Here is a 21,679-nt window from a genome sequence, read left to right as displayed (position 1 = left end):
AATGCCTTCTCTATTTCCCGGTATATGTTGCGCCCCAGATCCTGACTACTGTTAGGAGGCCTTAATTCATTTGTGGGCTGTGGGCATTGCTGACCAGCATTTATTGATTGTCCCTAGTTGCCCCTTGAGAAGTTGGTGGTGAGTTGCCTTCTTGACAGGATGCAGAGCTAGGCTGATAAGTGGCAGATGGAGTTCAATCTGGAAATTCACTTTGTAAGGGTGAATTTGAATGCAGAATACAGGGTTAAAGGCAGGATTCTTGGCAGTGTGAAGGAACAGAGGGATCTTGGGGCCCATGTCCACAGATCCCTCAAAGTTGCCATCCAAGTTGATAGAGTTGTTAAGAAGGCGTATGGTGTGTTGGCTTTCATTAGCAGGAGTATTGAGGTTAAAAGCCACAAGATTATGCTGCAGTTCTATAGAGCCCTGGTTAGACCACACTTGGAATATTGTGTTCAGTTCTGGTCACCTCATTTTTGGAAGGATGTGGAAGCTTTAGAGTTGATGCAGAAGAGATTTACCAGGATGTTGTCTGGCCTGGAGGTTATGAAGAAAGGTTGAGGGAGCTAGGGCTTTCCTCACTGGAGCGAAGAAGGATGAGAGGTGATTTGATAGAGGTGTACAAGATGATGAGAGGCATAGAGTGGATAGCCAGGGGGCTTTTCTCAAGGGTGGAAATGGCCATCATGAAAGGACATAACTTTAAGGTTTTTAGAGGAAGGTTTAGAGGAGATGTCACAGGTAGGATCTTTCCACAGAGAGTGGTGGGTGTGTGGAATGCACTGTTAGCGATGGGAGTAGAGTCAGAGACATTAGGGACATGTTAGCGACTCTTGGATAGGCAAATGGATGATAGTACAATGAAGGGTATGTACATTAGTCTGATCTTAGAATAAAATAAAAGGCCGGCACAACATTGAGGGCTGAAGGGCCTGTACTGTGCTGTACTGTTCTATGTTCTTGAACTGCTGCAGTCCATGTGCTGTGGGTTTCCCTGCAATGCCCTTAGGGAGGAAATTCAAGGATTTTGACCCAGCGACAGTGAAAGAACGGTGATATATTTCCAAATAAAGATAGTGAGTGATTTGGACGGGAACCTGAACTGGTGGTGTTCCCATGTATCTGTTGCCCTTGGCCTTCTAGATGGAAGTGGCCATGGGTTTGGAAGGAGCTGCCTGAGGATCTTATGTTGGAGGGAAGGTCATTGATGAAGCAGCTGAAGATGATTAGGCCCAGGATGCTACCCTGAGGGACTCCTGCAGAGATGTCCTGGAGCTGAAATGACTGACCTCCAACCACCACAACCATCTTCATATGTGTCAGGTTTGACTCTAATCAGCAGAGAGTTTGGTTGATGGGATTTTTTTTGTAGAAGATTAGATTAGATTCCCTACAGCGTGGAAACAGGCCCTTCGGCCCAACAAATCCACACCGACCCTCCGAAGAGCAACCCACCTAGACCCATTCCCCTACATTTACCCCTGACTAATGCACCTAATACTACAGGTATTTTAGCATGGCCAATTCACCTAACCTGCACATCTTTGGACTGTGGGAGGAAACCGGAGCACCCAGAGGAAACCCACGCATTCAGGGGTAGAATGTGCAAACTCCACACAGACAGTTGACTGAGGCGGGAATTGAACCTAGGTCCCTGGCGCTGTGAGGCAGCAGTGCTAACCACTGAGCCATCGTGCTGCCCCCAATGTTCATCTTGGAGTTTAGTTACTAGTGGTGTACCACAAAAATCTGTTTTGGGGTCACTGCTGTTTAGTCATTTTTATAAATGACCTAGATGAGGGCATAGAAAGATGGGTTAGTAAATTGGTGGATGACACTAAGGTTCATGAAGTTGTGGATAGTGCTGAAGGATGTTGCAGGTCACAGAGATACATAGATAAGCTGCAGAGCTGGGCTGAGAGGTGGCAAATGGAGTTTAATGCGGAAACGTGAGAGGTGATTCACTTTGGAAGGAGCAACGGGAATAAAGAGTACTGAGCTAATGGTAAGATTCTTGGCAGTGTAGAAGAGTAGAGACATCTCAGTGTCCATGTACATAGATCCCTCAAAGTTGCCACCCAGGTTGATAGGGTTGTGAAGAAGGCATATGGTGTGTTAGGTTTTATTGGTCGAGGGATTGAGTTTCGGAAACATGAGGTCATGCTACAGCTGTACAAAACTCTGGCGGCTGCGCCTGAACTATTGCATACAGTTCTGGTCACCGCATTATAAGAAGGATGTGGAAGCTTTGGAAAGGGTGCAGAGGAGATTTGCTAGGCTGTTGCCTGGTATGGAGGGAAGGCTGAAGGACTTGAGGCTGTTTTCGTTGGAGAGAAGAAGGTTGAGAGATGACTTAATTGAGACATATAAGATAATCAGAGGGTTAGATAGGGTGGACAGTGAGACCCTTTTTCCTCGGATGGTGATGGCTAGCACGAGGGGACATAGCTTTAAATTGAGGAGCGATAGATATAGCACAGATGTCAGAGGTAGTTTCTTTACTCGTTTATCATAGATCATAGAATCCCTACAGTGTGGAAACAGACCCTTCAGCCCAACAAGTCCACACCGATCCTCCAAAGAGGACCTACCCAGACCCATTCCCCTACCCTTAGGGAGTAGTAGGGACGTGGAATGTACTGCATGCAACAGTGGTAGACTCACCAACTTTAAGGGCATTTAAATGGTTATTGGATAATCATATGGATGAAAATGAAATAGTGTAGGATAGATGGGCTTCAGATTGGTTCCACAGGTTAGCACAACATCAAAGGCTGAAGGGCCTGTACTGAGCTGTAATGTTCTATGTTCTAACCTATCAATATCTCACTGAACACTCTTTGTATTCCCCTCAGAACTTGCCTTTCCACCTGTTTTTGTTGCCAGCAAAAATTGGGATACAGTAAATCCACTTCCTTCCTTTAAGTCATTAATATATATTGTCTCAGGTCTCCAATCTGAAAAGGAATCCTTAATCTCCACTCAACGTTTTCTGCTCATGGACCAATTTCCTACCCATGCCAGTATATTACCTCCAATACTGTGGGCTCCTCTCTTATGACTGAACATTTTGCGAGCTATCTTGTTTAGTGGCTTCTGGCAGTGCAAATATAACACATCTACTGGTTCTCTTCTATACGCTCTGATTGTGATCTCCTTGAAAAATTCTAATAAATTAGTCATGCAGCATCTGAGGAGCAGGAGAATCGACATTTTGGGCATAAGCCCTTCATCCGAAATATCGAGTTTCCTGCTTCTCAGATGCTTTTCCAGCAACACACTCTTCAACTCTGATCTCCTACATCTGCAGTCCTCACTTTCTCCTGATAAATTAGTCAGTCATGATTTTCCTTTCAGGAAGCCATGCTGACTCTGCTTAATTAGATTATGATTTTACAAAGTTCTGCTATTAATTCCTTAATAATTGATTCCAACATTTTTCAAACAATGGATATTAGGTCCATCAGTCTGGAGTTACCTGTGTTTTGCCTCCTCCCTTTCTGAATAGGCTTGTCATACTGGTAAAGGCTTGAGGAGCTGAGTGGGCTATTAAAAAAAAAGTTCATTTCACCTCGGACTCTTTTACCACCTAACTTAATACTGTTCCTGCTAGTTACCATCCTCTGCCACGAGGAAAATGACATCATTTTTAATATAGGTATGAAATTTCATTGCTACTGTCTCTGCTTAAGGAGGATAATACCAGTCTCTCCATGAAATTTAAATTGAGCATGAGTTTGTTTGCGAATGACTATGTTTGTGTGCTTATGTCTGTTACCATGACAGTCTGTGTTTCTTGTCAATGAAAGTACTTTGGCTAAGTTAAAAATGTACCTAGGGTGGGTTGATTGGCAGGGCAAGTGATATCAGGCTGAAGGTGACAATATAATTTCCAGGTACATGGATTGGACCTTCTGGTGATGGTTAATAAGGTTTTAAGCAGATCAGACCTGACTAAATCCATGAATGCATCAGCTGAATGGACTTCTTCAATCTTCCCCTCCCGGTGCATCTTCTCCTTGCCACCTGCTCCAGGATGGATGATCAACACCATAATGATGCCTGTAATCACAGCCAGGACAGTAGTGGTTGTGTAGTAAATCACTGCTCGGATACCCATTTTACCAGAGGCCTTGCTGTCCAGGGCAGCCATACCTGTGGTATTGAAAATATCAGATCACAACTGTAAGCAACAAGGAAGAAATGATAATGAGCAATACGAATTCTCTAAAATGATTTGCACTTAAAAAGCATCTATGAATGACATTGTGATTGCAAGTGCATCTGTGTGTCTGCTCAAGACCATATGTGCATCAATAGTTGGGAATGCATTTGTGTACATTTTACGCCTTGTTTAACGTGATAGTAATTTTGGAGTGAAGAAGGATGAGAAGTGACTTGGTAGAGGTGTACAAGATGTTGAGAGGCAGAGATAGAGTGGATAGACAGAGATCTTTTCCCAGATTAGAAATGGCTATCACACGAGAACAAAATTTTAAGGTGATTGGAGGAAGGTTTAGGGGAGATGTCAGAGTTGGGTTCTTTACACAGAAAGTGGTGGGTCTGTGGAATGCACTGCCAGCGGTGGTGGTAAAGTCAGATACATTAGGGACATTTAAATGACTCTTGGATAGGTGCATGGAAGATAGTATAATGAAGGGTATGTCGGTTAGTGTGATCTTAGAGTAGGGTAAAAGCTTAGCACAACGTTGATGGCTAAAGGGCCTAAACTGTGATGTACTGTTTTATGTTCTATAGTCTATGAAACCAGAACCCCAGGCCAACATCCTGGAGACATGGGTTCGAATCCCATCACGGCAGATGGTGAAATTAGAGTTGAGAGTGTGGTGCTGGAAAAGCACAGCAGGCCAGGCAGCATCCAAGGAGCAGGAAAATCAATGTTTCAGACGTAAGCCCTTCATAAGAAAATGGTGAAAGTAGAATTCAATAAAAATCTTGAATAAAAAGCTGGTAAATTGGTACCTATGTAAACAATGTCATCAAAATCCTAATCACTAATACCCTTTAGGGAAGGAAATCTGCTGTCCTTCCCTAGTCTGACTGACGTATGACTAATACTGCTATCCCTCCTCCTTTGCTTCCTTTTATGTCTTTCATGAATAACTTATACGTAGGAATATGTAACAGCCAGTTTTGCCCTTCCTTGAGCCAGGTGTCTGTCATAGCTCCAACATAATAACTCCACACTGTAAAAATCTGGTTGACTCTTCACTGTTATCTTGGCATTTCAGAATGAGATGAACAGATCCCATGAATGAATTTTAAAAAGGAAACAAAACTGATAGAGAAGAACTGAAACCCAATTAAATAGATTCAATGGATAACTGAAGCACATCAGTTAGAGTAAGGGAGAAAGAAATAAAGTCCAAATGCAAAAGTTACAGTAAATAAAGTTGGGGAGTTACAGATACAGATTACAGTGTTAAATATTACTGGGTATAAGTTGTTCATGAAAAATAGAGAAGAAAGGAAAGGAGTTGGGGGTAGCAGTATTAGTTAAAGAGGGTTCACAGACGGAATCAATTTGGCTAGAGCTCTGAAATAAAAAGGATACAATTACTTTGCTCAAGACAGTCTATAGGCCACCAACTGGTGGAAAGGATGTAGAGCAGCAAATCTGTAGTGAAATCTTGGCAAAATATTGTCGTGATCTTCAATTACCCAAATATAGTCTGAGTTATTGATAGCGTAAGGTGCAGCAAAGGCGAATATTCCTAGAATATGTAATGGAGAGTTTCCCACATCAGTACGTTTCCAGCCGAAGGAAGGATGCTTTGTTGCACCTGGTCTTTGGAAATGAGGTGGACTAAGTGAATTACATGTCAATTAGAGAACATTTGGGAAACAGTTGTTTGAACCTGCACTAACTTTTCATCATTTCATGTTATTCTTTTCATCATTTTTGGTTTGGAGCTGAGAACTGGAAACTGTGAGATGATCTTTGAACTGTGGGTAGTTGCTTCTGTTTAAAACAGAAACAAAACTTGCTTGTTCAAGAGGCCAGTCTTGAAGTTAATTGCAAATTGGTTCTTGATCAAAGGAGTCTACACCAGGGGAAGCAAGAGAAAGTGTGGACTGCAGATGCTGGAGATCAGAGTCAAAAAGTGCAGTGCTGGAAAAGCACAGCCACTCAGGCAGCATCCAAGGAGCAGAAGAGTCGATTTTTAGAGCATCAAGTCTTCATCCTGATATTTCTTCATACCTTTTTGCCCGTCTAATTTTAATCTTAGCAACTTCATACTTTTGAAGGTCTCCCATTTTTTTAATGTGCTGTACCTTTTTTTATTCATCTATCTTGCAATATCTCTTGACATAGCTGAAAATGTGTTGCTGGTTAAAGCACAGCAGGTTAGGCAGCATCCAAGGAACAGGAAATTCGACGTTTCGGGCATAAGCCCCTTGACATCCAGAGTCCACTGGATTTGCTGCTTTGCCCTTCACTGTTAAAGGAATATGCTGACCCTGGATCATCACTGTGTTACTCTTAAAGCACTCCCACTTTCCAAAGTCTCTCAGTGTAATCACATTGTTTAACATTGGTTCAATTCTTAAAGGTAATTAAAGGTTTATAGTAAATGTTGGCCTTGCCAATTGATATTTACATGCTGTGAGTGAATAAAGACTTTCTGTCATTCCTTGTTTCGCCCTCAATCTGGCAGTGCTCGCTCTGAATAATCCTTTACTTTTGATGCTAGCTGCTTTCCTGATCCCCTGTGCAGCTTCTTTCTTCATTCTAATGTTTCAATTAAATGCCCATCTCCATGCCAATTTACCATAAGCATAGGGATTGGAGACAGTCATTCAGCTCATCCAGCCTAACACACCATTTTAAGTCATGGCTGATCATCTCCTCAATGATGTTGGAGAACCGGTGTTGGACTGGGGTAGACAAAGTTAAAAGCCACACAACACCAGGTTATAGTCCAACGGGTTTAGTTGGAAACACTGGCTTTTGGAGCGCTACTCCTTCGTCAGGTAGCTAGTGTCCTATGATTCTGCCCCACTAGCTACCTGGCGAAGGAGCAGCGCTCCGAAATCTAGTGCTTTCAAATAAACCTGTTGGACTATAACCTGGTGTTTTGTGTTTTTTAACTTTGTCCATCTCCTCTGCACTACCTCCATATCCCTTGATGTTATTCATCTCCAGAAATCTAGTGATTTTTGCTTTGGACACTCAAGATTTTCGACAACTTTCTGAGACGGAGAATTCCAAATATTCACCTCGCTGAGCTGAATAATTTTTTCCTCATCTCAGAGGTAGGTCAGACCTACCTCTGACCTACACCAGCCAGGACAAACAACTTACCTACATCCACCCTGTCACACTCTGTAGGATGTTTGTCAGATTCAATGAAATCACCTCTCATTCTACTAAACCTTAGAAATGTAGAATTTCAGTTAGGCCATAGTTGGAATATTGTGTACCGTTCTAGTCACCACACTACCAGAAGGGTGTGGAGGCTTTGGAAAGGGTACAGAGACAGTTTACCTGGGTACTTCCTGGTTTGGAGGGTATTAGCAATAAGGAGAGAGTGGACAAATATTGTTGATTTTCATTTGAAGGGTGAGAGGTGACCTGATTGCAATATTATGAGAGGCTTGGATAGAATGGAGTCTTTTTCCCATAGTAGAAACATTAAGTACTAGAGGCAAAGGTTTCAGATAAAAGGGAATAAGTTTATTGTTTTCAATTCATTCATAAGATGAGGGCATTCCTGGCTGGGCCAGCATTATTGGTTGTCCCTAATTATCCAGAGGGCAGTTTACAGGTCAATCACATCGCTGTGGGTCTGGAGTCACAAGTAGGCCAGACCAGGTAAGGATGGCAGTTTCCTTCCCTAAAGGACATTAGTGACCCAGATGGGATTTTCCCTTAACAATTGACAATGGTTTCACAGTCATCATTATACTCTTAATTCCTGACTTTTTTCTTGAATTCGATTTCCACCACCTGCTGCAGCAGAATTCAAACTGAGGTCCCAAGACATTACTTCGGTTTCCAGAAGAAGAATTCAGTGACAATACCAAGAGGCCATTGCCTCCCCTTAAGAAGATGCGAGAGGCAATTGTTTTTTATATATGTAGAGGATGGTAACCCTTCCCCTTCCACTGACACCCTCCTTCGATTGACTGAACTGGTCCTCACTCTGAACAACTTCTCCTTCCAATCCTCCCACTTCCTCCAAACCAAAGGAGTAGCCATGGGTACCCGCATGGGCCCCAGCTATGCTTGACTCTTCGTAGAATATGTGGAACAGTCTATCTTCCGTAGCTACACTGGCACCACCCCCCACCTTTTCCTCCGATACATCGATGATTGTATTGCCACTACCCCATGCTCCCACAAGGAGGTTGAACAGTTCATCCACTTTACCAACACCTTCCACCCCGACCTCAAATTTACCTGGGCCGTCTCAGACTCCTCCCTCCCCTTCCTAGACCTCTCCATTTCTATCTTTGGCGACCGACTCAACACAGACAGTTACTACAAACCGACCGACTCCCACAGCTACCTCGATTGCACCTCTTGCCACCCTGCCCCCTGTAAAAATGCCATCCCATATTCCCAACTCCTTCGCCTCCGCCGCATCTGCTCCCAGGAGGACCAATTCCACTACCAAACAACCCAATGGCCTTCTTCTTCAAAGACCTCAATTTCCCTTCCAACATGGTCGACGATGCTCTCCACCGCATCTCCTCCACTTCCCGCTCCTCCACCCTTGAACCCTGCCCCTACAATCGCCACCAGGACAGAACCCCACTGGTCCTCATCTACCACCCCATCAACCTCCGGATACATCGTATCATCCTCCGTCATTTCCGCCACCTCCAAACAGACCCCACCACCAGGGATATATTTCCCTCCCCTCCCCTATCAGCGTTCCGGAGAGATCACTCCCTCCGCGACTCCCTTGTCAGGTCCACATTCCCCACCAACCCAACCTCCATTCCTGGCACCTTCACCTGCAACCGCAAGAAGTGCAAAACTTGTGCCCACACCTCCCCCTCACCTCTCACCAAGGCCCCAAGGGATCCTTCCATATCCATCACAAATTCATCTGCACCTCCACACACATCATTTACTGTATCCGCTGCACCCAATGTGGTCTTCTCTACATTGGGGAGGCAGGCCGCCTACTTGCGGAATGTTCCAGAGAATACCTCTGGGACACCCGAACCAACTAACCTAACTGCCCCATGGCTGAACACTTTAACTCCCCCTCCCTCTCCGCCAAGGACATGCAGGTCCTTAGCCTCCTCCATCGCCAGACCATGGCAACACAACGCCAGGAGGAAGAGCGCCTCATCTTTTGCCTAGGAACCCTCCAACTACAAGGGATGAATGTAGATTTCGCCAGCTTCCTCATTTCCCCTCCCCCCACCTTATCTCAGTCCCAACCCCGGATTCAGCACCACCCTCTTGACCTGCAATCTTCTTCCCGACCTCTCCGCCCCCACCCCCTCTCCAGCCTATCACCCTCACCCTCACCTCCTTCCACCTTCCGTATTCCCAGCACCCCTCCCCCAAACTCCTCCCCCCTCCCACCTTTTATCTTGGCCTGCTTGGCACACCAACTTCATTCCTGAAGAAGGGCTTATGCCCAAAACGTCAATTCTCCTGCTCCTCGGATGCTGCCTGACCTGTTGTGTTATTCCAGCACCACATTTGTCAACAGAGGATGGTAAGTGCCTGGAATGCGCAGCCAGAGGAGGTGATGGAGGTAGAAGCAATAGCAACATTGAAGAGACATCTTGACAGATATATGAAGAGGCAGGGAATTGAGGAATACAGACTATGCAGAGGCAAAAGGCTTTCAGTTGCATCCACTGTATTTATGTGATGAGTACAGTTGAGTTTCGAGTCAGTGGTAATGCCAAGGATGGTGATAGCAGGCTATTACATTAATGGTAATGTCAAGGAGCAGTGATGAGATTGTCTCTTATTGGAGATGGGCACTGCATAGCATTTGTGTAGCACACATGTTACTTGTCATGTATCAGCTCAAGCCTGGAAATTGTCCAGATTTTGTTTCATTTGAATATGGACTATTCCAGTATCAGATTGTTTTTGATTTATTTGAATTTATTATTGTCACATATACCAAAGTATTGTTTTACATTCTATACAGACAAACCATGCCTTACATAAGTACATCAGGATAATAGAACAGAATGTACAGACCTGCTAACAGTGGTCAGGACCAGGGCGCAACATGTACCGGGAAATGGAGAAGGCATGTCAGAAAGGCAAGGTCACAGTGATCATGAGAGACTTCAATATGCAGGTGGACTGGGTAAATAATGTTGCCAGTGGATCCAAAGAAAGGGAATTCATGGAATGCTTACAGGATGGCTTTTTGGAGCAGCTTGTCATGGAGCCCACAAGGGAGCAGGCTATTCTGGACCTAGTGCTATGTAATGAACCAGACTTTATAAAAAATCTTAAAGTAAGGGAACACTTAGGAAGCAGCGATCATAATATGGTAGAGTTCAGTCTGCAGTTTGAAGGAGAGAAGGCAAAATTGGATGTAATGGTGTTACAGTTAAATAAAGGTAATTGTGAGGGCATGAGAGAGGAACTGACAAAAATCGACTGGAAGCAGAGCCTAGCGGGGAAGACAGTAGAGCAAAAATGGCAGGTGTTTGTGGGTATAATTGAGGACACTGTACAGAGGTTCATCCCCAAGAAAAGAAAGATTATCCGGGGAGGGATTAGACAGCAATGGCTGACAAAGGAAGTCAGGAAATGTATTAAAGAAAAAGAGAGATCCTATAAAGTGGCCAAGAGCAGTGGGAAATCAGAAGATTGGGAAGGCTACAAAAACAAACAGAGGATTACAAAGACAGAAATAAGGAAGGAGAGGATCAAATGTGAAGGTAGGCTAGCCAGTAATATTAGAAATGATAGGAAAAGTTTCTTTCGATACATAAGAAACAAACGACAGGCAAAAGTAGACATTGGGCCACTTCAAACTGATGCTGGAAGCCTAGTGATGGGAGATAAGGAAATAGCAGGAGAATTTAACAAGTACTTTGTGTCAGTCTTCACAGCGGAAGACATTTGTAATATCCCAACTAAAGGGAGTCAGGGGGCTGAGCTGAGTATGGTTGCCATTACAAAAGAGAAAGTGCTAGAAAAGCTAAAAGGTCTTAAAATTGATAAATCTCCTGGCCCCGATGGGATACATCCTAGAGTTCTGAGGGAGGTGGCTGAGGAAATAGCGGAGGTGTCGGTTGAGATCTTTCGAAAGTCACTGGAGTCAGGGAAATTCCCGGATGATTGGAAGATTACTGTTGTAACCCCATTGTTCAAGAAAGGATCAAGACAAAAGATGGAAAATTATAGGCCAATTATCCTAACCTCGGTTGTTGGTAAAATTCTAGAATCCATCATTAAGGATGAGGTTTCTAAATTCTTGGAAGAGCAGGGTCGGATTAGAACAAGTCAACATGGATTTAGTAAGGGGAGGTCGTGCCTGACAAACCTGTTGGAATTCTTTGAAGAGGTGACAAGTAGGTTAGACCAGGGAAACCCAGTGGATGTGGTCTATCTAGACTTCCAAAAGGCCTTTGATAAGGTGCCACACGGGAGGCTGCTGAGTAAGGTGAGGGCCCATGGTGTTCGAGGTGAGCTACTGGTATGGATTGAGGATTGGCTGTCTGACAGAAGGCAGAGAGTTGGGATAAAAGGTTCTTTTTCGGAATGGCAGCCGGTGACAAGTGGTGTCCCACAGGGTTCAGTGTTGGGGCCGCAGCTCTTCACTTTATATATTAATGATCTGGATGAAGGGACTGGGAGCATTCTAGCAAAGTTTGCTGATGATACAAAGTTAGGTGGACAGGCAGGTAGTACTGAGGAAGTGGGGAGGCTGCAGAAGGATTTAAACCGTTTGGGAGAGTGGTCCAGGAAATGGCTGATGGAATTCAATGTGAGCAAATGCGAGGTCTTGCACTTTGGAAAAAAGAATACAAGCATAAACTACTTTCTAAACGGTGAGAAAATTCGTAAAGCCAAAGTACAAAGGGATCTGGGAGTGCTAGTCAAGGATTCTCTAAAGGTGAACATGCAGGTTGAGTCCATGATTAAGAAAGCGAATGCAATGTTGTCATTTATCTCAAGAGGGTTGGAATATAAAAGCACCGTTGTGCTATTGAGACTTTATAAAGCTCTGGTTAGGCTCCATTTGGAGTACTGTGTCCAGTTTTGGTCCCCACACCTCAGGAAGGACATACTGGCACTGGAGCATGTCCAGCGGAGATTCACACGGATGATCCCTGGAATGGCAGGTCTAACATACGAGGAATGGCTGAGGATCCTGGGATTGAATTCATCAGAGTTTAGAAGATTAAGGGGAGATCTAATAGAAACTTACAAGATAATACATGGCTTGGAAAGGGTGGACGCTAGGAAATTGTTTCCGTTAGGCGAGGAGACTAGGACCCATGGACACAGCCTTAAAATTAGAGGGGGTCAATTCAGAACAGAAATTCGGAGACAATTCTTCAGCCAGAGAGTGGTGGCCCTGTGGAATTCATTGCCGCAGAGTGCAGTGGAGGCCAGGACGCTAAATGTCTTCAAGGCAGAGATTGATAGATTCTTGACGTCACAAGGAATTAAGGGCTACGGGGAGAATACGGGTAAGTGGAGTTGAAATGCCCATCAGCCATGATTGAATGGCGGAGTGGACTTGATGGGCCAAATGGCCTTACTTCCACTCCTGTCTTATGGTCTTAATGTAGAATATAGTGTTAAAGCTACAGAGAAGGTACAGAGAAAGATCAATCCTAATAAGTGAGATGTCCATTCTTAAATCGGATAAGAGCAGGGAAAAAAATCTGTCCTTGAATCTGTTAATACGTGTTTTAAAATTATATGTCATCTGTATCACAATTCATAGAATCACAGAATCCTTACAGTACAGAAAGAGGCCACTCAGCCCATTAGGTCTGCACTGACCCTGCAAAGAACATCTCATTCAGGGCCACACCACTCCCATCACTGAGTCATAGAGTTATAGAGATGTACAGCATGGAAACAGACCATTCAGTCCAACCCATCCATGCCGACCAGATATCCCAACCCAATCTAGTCCCACCTGCCAGCACCTGGCCCATATCCCTCCAAACCCTTCCTATTCATATACCCATCCAAATGCCTCTTAAATGTTGCATTTGTACCAACCTCCACCACATCCTCCGGCAACTCATTCCATAAACGTACACCCTCTGCGTGAAAAAGATGCCCCTTAGGTCTCTTTAATATCTTTCACCTCTCACCCTAAACCTATTCCCTCTAGTTCTGGACTCCCCATCTAAGGGAAAAGACTTTGCCTATTTATCCTATCCATGCCCCTCATAATTTTGTAAACCTCTATAAGGTCACCCCTCAGCCTCCGACGCTCCAGGGAAAACAGCCCCAGCCTATTCAGCCTCTCCCTGTAGCTCAAATCCTCCAACCCTGGCAACATTCTTGTAAATTTTCTCTATACCCTTTCAAGTTTCACAACATCTTTCCGATAGGAAGGAAACCAGAATTGCACGCAATATTCCAACAGTGGCCTAACCAATGTCCTGTACAGCTGCAACATGACCTCCCAACTTCTGTACTCAATACTCTGATCAATATAGGACCAAATGCCTTCTTCACTATCCTATCTACCTGTGACTCCACTTTCAAGGAGCTATGAACCTGCACTCCAAGGTCTCTTTGTTGAGCAACACTCCCTAGGACCTTACCATTAAGTGTATAAGTCCTGCTAAGATTTGCTTTCCCAAAATGCAGCACCTCGCATTTATCTGAATTAAACTCCATTTACCACTTCTCAGCCCATTGGCCCATCTGGTGAAGATCCTGTTGTAATCTGAGGTAACCCTCTTCACTGTCCACTACACCTCCAATTTTGGTGTCATCTGAAAACTTACTGATTGTACCTCTTATGCTTGCATCCAAATCATTAATGTAAATGACAAAAAGTAGAGGACCCAGCACCGATCCTTGTGGCACTCCACTGGTCACAGGCCTCCAGTCTGAAAACAAACCCTCCACAACCACCCTCTGTCTTCTACCTTTGAGCCAGTTCTGTATCCAAACGTCTAGGTCTCCCTGTATTCCATGAGATCTAACCTTGCTAATCAGTCTCCCATGGGGAACCTTGTTGAACACCTTACTGAAGTCCATATAGATCACGTCTACTGCTCTGCCCTCATCAATCTTCTTTGTTACTTCTTCAAAAAACTCAATCAAGTTTGTGAGACATGATTTCCCACATACAAAGCCATGTTGACTATCCCTAATCAGCATCAAAGGAGCAGGAGAATCGATGTTTCGGGCATAAGCCTTCCTTCAGGAATTCCTGAAGGAGGGCTTATGCCCCAAACGTCGATTCTCCTGCTCCATTGATGCTGCCTGATCTGCTGCAATTTTCCAGCAACACATTTTTCAGCTCTGATCTCCAGCATGTGCAGTCCTCACTTTCTCCATTTATCCCTAATCAGTCCTTGCCTTGCCAGTCCTTGGTTGACGAGGGAGATTGAATGTCTAGTAAAGAGGAAGAAGGAGACTTACATAAGATTGACGAAACAAGGTTCAGACAGAGCGTTGGAGGGGTACAGGATAGCCATGAGGGAGTTGAAGAAAGGGATAAGGAGAGCTAAGAGAGGGCATGAAAAATCTTTGGCGGGTAGGATCAAGGGTAACCCCAAGGCCTTTTATGCGTATGTGAGAAACATGAGAATGACGAGAACGAGGGTAGGTCCGATCAAGGACAGTAGTGGGAGATTGGGTATTGAGTCGAAGAGATAGGAGAGGTCTTGAATGAGTACTTTTCTTCAGTATTTACAAATGAGAGGGACCGTATTGTTGAAGAGGAGAGTATGAAAAGGACTGGTAAGCTAGAGGAGATACTTGTTAGGAAGGAAGATGTGTTGGGCATTTTGAAAAGCTTGAGGATAGACAAGTCCCCCGGGCCTGACGGGATATATCCTAGGATTATGTGGGGAGCAAGAGAGGAAATTGCAGAACCGTTGGCAATGATCTTTTTGTCTTCAATGTCAATGGGGGTGGTACCAGGGGACTGGAGAGTGGCGAATGTTGTGCCCCGGTTCAAAAAAGGGAATAGGGATACGAGAGGCCAGTCAGTCTTACTTCGGTGGTAGGCAAAGTAATGGAAAGGGTACTGAGGGATAGGATTTATGAGTATCTGGAACGACACTGCTTGATTAGGGACAACCAGCACGGATTTGTGAGGGGTAGGTCTTGTCTTACAAGTCTTATTGAATTCTTTTGAGGTGGTGACCAAGCATGTGGATGAGGGTAGAGCAGTGGATGTAGTGTACATGGATTTTAGTAAGGCATTTGATAAGGTTCCCCATGGTAGGCTTATGCGGAAAGTCAGGAGGCATGGGATAGTGAGAAATTTGGCCAGTTGGATAGAGAACTGGCTAACCAGTCGAAGTCAGAGAGTAATGGTAGATGGTAAATATTCAGCCTGGAACCCAGTTACAAGTGGAGTTCCGCAGGGATCAGTTCTGGGTCCTCTGCTGTTTGTAATTTTTATTAATGACTTGGAAGAGGGAGTCGAAGGGTGGGTCAGTAAATTTGCAGACGATACGAAGATTGGTGGAGTTGTGGATAGTGAGGAGGGCTGTTGTCGGCTGCAAAGGGACTTGGATATGATGCAGAGCTGGGCTGAGGAGTGGCAGATGGAGTTCAACCCTGTCAAGTGTGAGGTTGTCCATTTTGGAAGGACAAATAAGAATGCGGAATACAGGGTTAACGGTAGGGTTCTTAGTAAGGTGGAGGAGCAGAGGGATCTTGGGGTCTATGTTCATAGATCTTTGAAAGTTGCCATTCAGGTGGACAGAGCTTGTAAGAAGGCCTATGGTGTATTAGCGTTCATTAGCAGAGGGATTGAATTCAAGAGTCGTGAAGTGATGTTGCAGCTGTATAGGACACATTTGGAGTACTGTGTGCAGTTCTGGTCGCCTCACTTTAGGAAAGATGTGGAAGCTTTGGAGAGGGTGCAGAGGAGATTTACCAGGATGTTGCCTGGAATGGAGAATAGGTCGTACAAGGATAGGTTGAGAGTGCTAGGCCTTTTCTCATTGGAATGGCGAAGGATGAGGGGTGACTTGATAGAGGTTTATAAGATGATCAGAGGAATAGATAGAGTAGACAGTCAGAGACTTTTTCCCCGGGTACAACAGAGTGTTACAAGGGGACATAAATTTAAGGTGAAGGGTGGAAGGTATAGGGGGGATGTCAGGGATAGGTTCTTTACCCAGAGAGTGGTGGGGTCATGGAATGCACTGCCTGTGGGAGTGGTAGAGTCAGAATCATTGGTGACCTTTAAGCGGCAATGGATAGGTGCATGGATAGGTGCTTAAGCTAGGACAAATGTTCGGCACAACATCGTGGGCCGAAGGGCCTGTTCTGTGCTGTATTATTCTATGTTCTATCCATGTTCTAAATGCATGTACATCCTGTCCCTCAGGATTCCCTCCAACAACTTGCCCACCACCAAAGTCAGGCTCACCGGTCTATAGTTCCCTGGCTTGTCTTTACCACCCTTCTTAAACAGTGGCACCACATTTGCCAACCTCCAGTCTTCTGGCACCTCACCTATGACTATTGATGATACAAATATCTCAGCAAGAGGCCTAGCAATCACTTCTCTAGCTTCCCACAGAGTTCTCGGGTACACCTGATCAGGTCCTGGGGATTTATCCACCTTTAACCGTTTCAAGACATCCAGCACTTCCTCCTCTCTAATCTGGACATTTTGCAAGATGTCACCATCTATTTCCCTACAGTCAATATCTTCCATATCCTTTTCCACAGTAAATACTGATGCAAAATATTCATTTAGTATCTCCCCCATTTTCTGTGGCTCCACACAAAGGCTGCCTTGCAGATCTTTGAGGGGCCCTATTCTCTCCCTAGTTACCCTTTTGTCCTTAGTGTATTTGTAAAAACCCTTTGGATTCTCCTTAATTCTATTTGCCAAAGCTATCTCATGTCCCCGTTTTGCCCTCCTGATTTCCCTCTTTAGTATACTCCTATTTTCTTTATACTCTTCTAAGGATTCACTTGATCTATCCTGTCTATACCTGACATATGCTTCCTTCTTTTTCTTAACCAAACCCTCAATTTCTTTCGTCATCCAGCATTCCCTATACCTACCAGCCTTTCCTTTTACCCTGACAGGAATATACTTTCTCTGGATTCATGTTATCTCATTTCTGAAGGCTTCCCATTTTCCAGCCATCCCTTTACCTGTGAACATCTGCGTCCAATCAGCTTTCGAAAGTTTTTTTTATAGATTACTTACAGTGTGGAAACAGGCCCTTCGGCCCAACAAGTCCACACCAACCCTGCGAAGAGCAACCCACCCCTACATTTATCCCTTCACCTAACACTACAGGCAATTTAGCATGGCCAATTCACCTAACCTGCACATTTTTTTGGACTGTGGGAGGAAACTGGAGCACCCAGAGGAAACCCGCGCAGACAAGGGTAGAATGTGCAAACTCCACACAGACAATTGCCTGAGGCGGGAAATGAACCTGGGTCTTTGGCGTTGTGAGGCAACAGTGCTAACCACTATGCCACCATGCTGCCCCAATACCAGTTCTTGCCTAATACCATCAAAATTGGCCTTTCTCCAATTTAGAACTTCAACTTTTAGATCTGGTCAATCCTTTTCCATCAGTGTTTTAAAACGAATAGAATTATGGTCACTGGCCCCAAAGTGCTCCCACACTGACACCTCAGTCACCTGCCCTGCCTTATTTCCCAAGAGTAGGTCAAGTTTTGAAACTTCTCTAATAGGTACATCCACATACTGAATCAGAAAATTGTCTTGTACACACTTAACAAATTCCTCTCCATCTAAACCTTTAACTCTATGGCAGTCCCAGTCTATGTTTGGAAAGTTAAAATCCCCTACCATAACTACCCTATTATTCTGGTGCTGAACATTGTGCAATCATCAGCGAACATCCCTACTTTTGACCTTATGGTAGAGGGAAGGTCATTGATGGAGCGATTGAAGATGTTTGGGCCTTAGGACTACAAGAGGATATCTTTTCTCCTGGACTCAAATCCCTTTGAGTGATGACCAAACTACCATTTAAGTTCCAAATTGCTTTGTATCTGCATATTAACTTTTAAACACGCATGGATAGGAATACCCATTTCCCTTTGGACACTCGCATTTCCCACCCCTTCAAAAATATTTTGTCTTTTTGTTTTTTAGGGTAGCTTCATACTTATTCACATTACATTTCACCTGCTATGGCTATGAGGAAAGGTTAAAACAACTAGGATTGTTTACATTGGAAAGACAAGCGGCTGAGAGGTGACCAGATAAAAGTCTACAAAATTATGAGAGGTATAGGTAGGGTGGGTAATCAGAAGCTTTTTCCCCAGGGTTGAAGTTTCAATTACAATGAAGCACAGGTTCAAGGTGAGAGGGGGTAAGTTTAAGCGAGATATGTGAGGGAATTCTTTCACAACAGAGAGTGTTTGGAGCCTGGAGAGAACTGGAAAGGTGCAGCAGGTCAGGCAGGAATGCCTGAAGAAGGGCTCATGCCCGAAACGTCGATTCTCCTCATCCTTGGATGCTGCCCGACCTGCTGCACTTTTCCAGCAACACATTTTCAGCTCTGATCTCCAGCATCTACAGTCCTCACTTTCTCCTGGAGAGACCTGCCAGAAGAGACGTTGGAACCAGGCACGCTGGTGATATTTGAGAGGCATCTAGATGGTTCCATGAATAGGGAGGGAATAGAGGGATATGGACCGAATAAGGGCAGAAGTTTCTTTTAAGCTTAGTTTGGGCATGATGATTGGGTAAAAAATGAGGTCTGCAGATGCTGGAGATCACAGCTGAAAATATGTTGCTGGTTAAAGCACAGCAGGTTAGGCAGCATCCAAGGAATAGGAAATTCGACGTTTCGGGCATAAGCCCTTCATCATGATTGGGGCAGGCTTGGACAGCCGAAGGGCCTGTTCCTTGTTCTTTATTCTTTGCTATGTTCTAACCCATTCCCTGTTTTTTCCTATGTGTTTGGTTTCTTCAAGGTCCCTAGTTTCTGGCTGTTGTCCTCTCCTCTCCATAGGCTCTTCCCCCACTTAGTGATACCTTTTATTCTGGCACAGAAGAAAACAAACACATCACGGCAGATTGCCTGGTCATTAATTCCATTCCAAAGCTTTTCACTGTGCCTTGGTACACGTGACAATAAATTCAATTCAATTCAATTCAATTCAATTCATCGTTGTAAGTGGCATTTTATTTCTGTAAAGATCCTGTGGTCTTTCTACATTTCAAATATGGTTGCAATTCAAAATGTCATCATTGTCAGTGAAGAGCTTTGGCAAGTCTCCTAGTCTCTAAAAGGTGCTATGTTACCAGGTACTATATAAATCCACATTCTCTGTTTTCCAATTTAGTAAAGAAAATTGCTGACACAAAGAAAAAGTGATGTCGCATTGACGGAACTTGAGAGAGACTATTGGATAAGGAACTAACATTGCTCAGAGGATTATACCTGTGACCAAGCTGGAAATGATGAGGGGCATCACCAGCATCTGTAACATACGCATCAGGATCTCTCCAGGGAAGGAAAAGTACTTAATCTGTCGAAAATTCATCTGATACTTCCTGAGGCAGAAACCGAGGACGATACCTGGAGGAAGAATGGGAGAGGGAGCTGATTTGCCAATCAGAATATAATAAATTCTCATCTTCAGTTTTTCAGTTTGTAGTTCATAGTAAAACAAAATTAAATCATTTTCTACTTGGCATAACATTTGATTCAAGGTAATTTAACTTCAGATATAGAAAGGAAGCTCAGAGCTGTGTTTTTGCAGGTTTGTGAAGGTTTGTAGCTCAGGTTGAGGTTTAGGGTGTAGGTGTGCTCACTGAGCTGTAGGTTTTTAGATTAGACTTACAGTGTGGAAACAGGCCCTTCGGCCCAACAAGTCCACACCGACCCGCCAAAGCGCAACCCACCCATACCCCTACATTTACCCCTTACCTAACACTACGGGCAATTTAGCTTGGCCAATTCACCTGACCCGCACATCTTTGTGACTGTGGGAGGAAACCGGAGCACCCGGAGGAAACCCACGCAGACACGGGGAGAACGTGCAAACTCCACACAGTCAGTCGCCTGAGTCGGGAATTGAACCCGGATCTACAGGCGCTGTGAGGCAGCAGTGCTAACCACTGTGCCACCGTGCCACCCACTTTTGATATCCAGACGTCTCATTACCTGGCTAGGTAACATCATCAGTGGTGACCTCCAAGTGAAGCGGAGCTGTTGTCTCCTGCTTTCTATTTATATCTTTCTCCTGGATGGGGTTCCTGGGGTTTGTGGTGATGTCATTTCCTGTTCGTTTTCGGAGGGGTTGATAGATGGTATCTAGATCTATGTGCTTGTTTATGGTGTTGTGGTTGGAGTGCCAGGCCTCTAGGAATTCTCTGGCATGTCTTTGCTTAGCCTGTCCCAGGATAGATGTATTGTCCCAGTCGAAATGGTGGTTTTTTTCATCCGTGTGTAGGACTACGAGGGAGAGGGGGTCATGTCTTTTTGTGGCTAGCTGGTGTTCGTGTATCCTGGTGGCTAACTTTCTTCCTGTTTGTCCTACGTAGCGTTTGTGGCAGTCCTTGCATGGAATTTTATAGATGACGTTGGTTTTGTCCATGGGTTGTACTGGGTCTTTTAAGTTTGTTAGTTTTTGTTTGAGTGTGTTGGTGGGTTTGTGTGCTACTAGGATTCCGAGGGGTCTTAGTCTGGCTGTCATTTCTGAAACTTCTTTGATGTATGGTAAGGTGGTTAGGGTTTCTGGCTGTGTTTGGTCTGCTTGTCGTGGTTTGTCCCTGAGGAATCTGCAGACTGTATATTTTGAGTATCCGTTCTTCTTGAATACGTTGTATAGGTGGTTCTCCTCTGTTTTCCAAAGTTCGTCTGTGCTGCAGTGTGTGGTGGCTCGTTGGAATAGTGTTCTGATACAGCTTTGTTTGTGTGTGTTGGGATGGTTGCTGGTGTAGTTAAGTATTTGGTCAGTGTTTGTCGGTTTTCTGTATACGCAGGTTTGTAGTTCTCCGTTGTCCTTTCTTTCGACTGTGACGTCCAGGAATGCGAGTTTGTTGTCGGTTTCTTCCTCCCTGGTGAACTTTATGCCTGTGAGAGTGGTGTTGATGATGTTAAATGTCTCTTCTATCTTGTTTCATTTTGTGATGACAAAGGTGTCATCTATGTAGCGGACCCAGATTTTTGGTTTGATGGTTGGTAGGGCTGTTTGTTCTAGCCTTTGCATTACCACTTCTGCTATGAATCCTGATAGCGGAGATCCCATGGGTGTGCCGTTGGTTTGTTTGTAGATTATGTTGTTGAAGGTGAAGTGGGTGGTGAGGCACAGGTCCACTAACTTCATGGTGTTTTCGTTGGTAATATGATTGATGGTGGTTGGGGTGTGTGTGATGGTCTGTTCTAAAAGTGTGGTAAGTGTTTCTTTTGCCAGGTCGATGTTGATGGAGGTGAACAGTGCTGTTACATCGAATGAGATCATTGTTTCGTCTTCCTTTATTTTGGTGTTTTTGATGATTTTTAGGAATTCCTGGGTGGAGTGGATGGAGTGCTATGACTC

The 21,679-nt window shown here is 44.4% G+C and overlaps 1 protein-coding gene across 2 annotated transcripts in view; it reads right to left on the bottom strand.

Annotated features, from left to right (window-relative positions):
- The window catches only part of LOC132826326 (excitatory amino acid transporter 1-like), a 168,272-nt gene that overhangs the window by 87,244 nt on the left and 59,349 nt on the right, over nt 1–21,679 (bottom strand). For both annotated transcript variants that reach the window (XM_060842168.1, XM_060842177.1), the window contains exons 3-4: nt 19,576–19,713; nt 3,951–4,155 (exon numbers count right to left, since the gene is read on the bottom strand). In XM_060842168.1, the coding sequence (XP_060698151.1) occupies nt 3,951–4,155; nt 19,576–19,713 (343 nt within the window). The remainder of the gene's footprint in view (nt 1–3,950; nt 4,156–19,575; nt 19,714–21,679) is intronic.

This window comes from Hemiscyllium ocellatum, chromosome 2, assembly GCF_020745735.1.
Source record: "Hemiscyllium ocellatum isolate sHemOce1 chromosome 2, sHemOce1.pat.X.cur, whole genome shotgun sequence".
Classification (NCBI taxonomy): domain Eukaryota; kingdom Metazoa; phylum Chordata; class Chondrichthyes; order Orectolobiformes; family Hemiscylliidae; genus Hemiscyllium; species Hemiscyllium ocellatum.
Note: the sequence above shows the minus strand (reverse complement) of the source record. Positions and strands in the feature narration are given on the sequence as shown.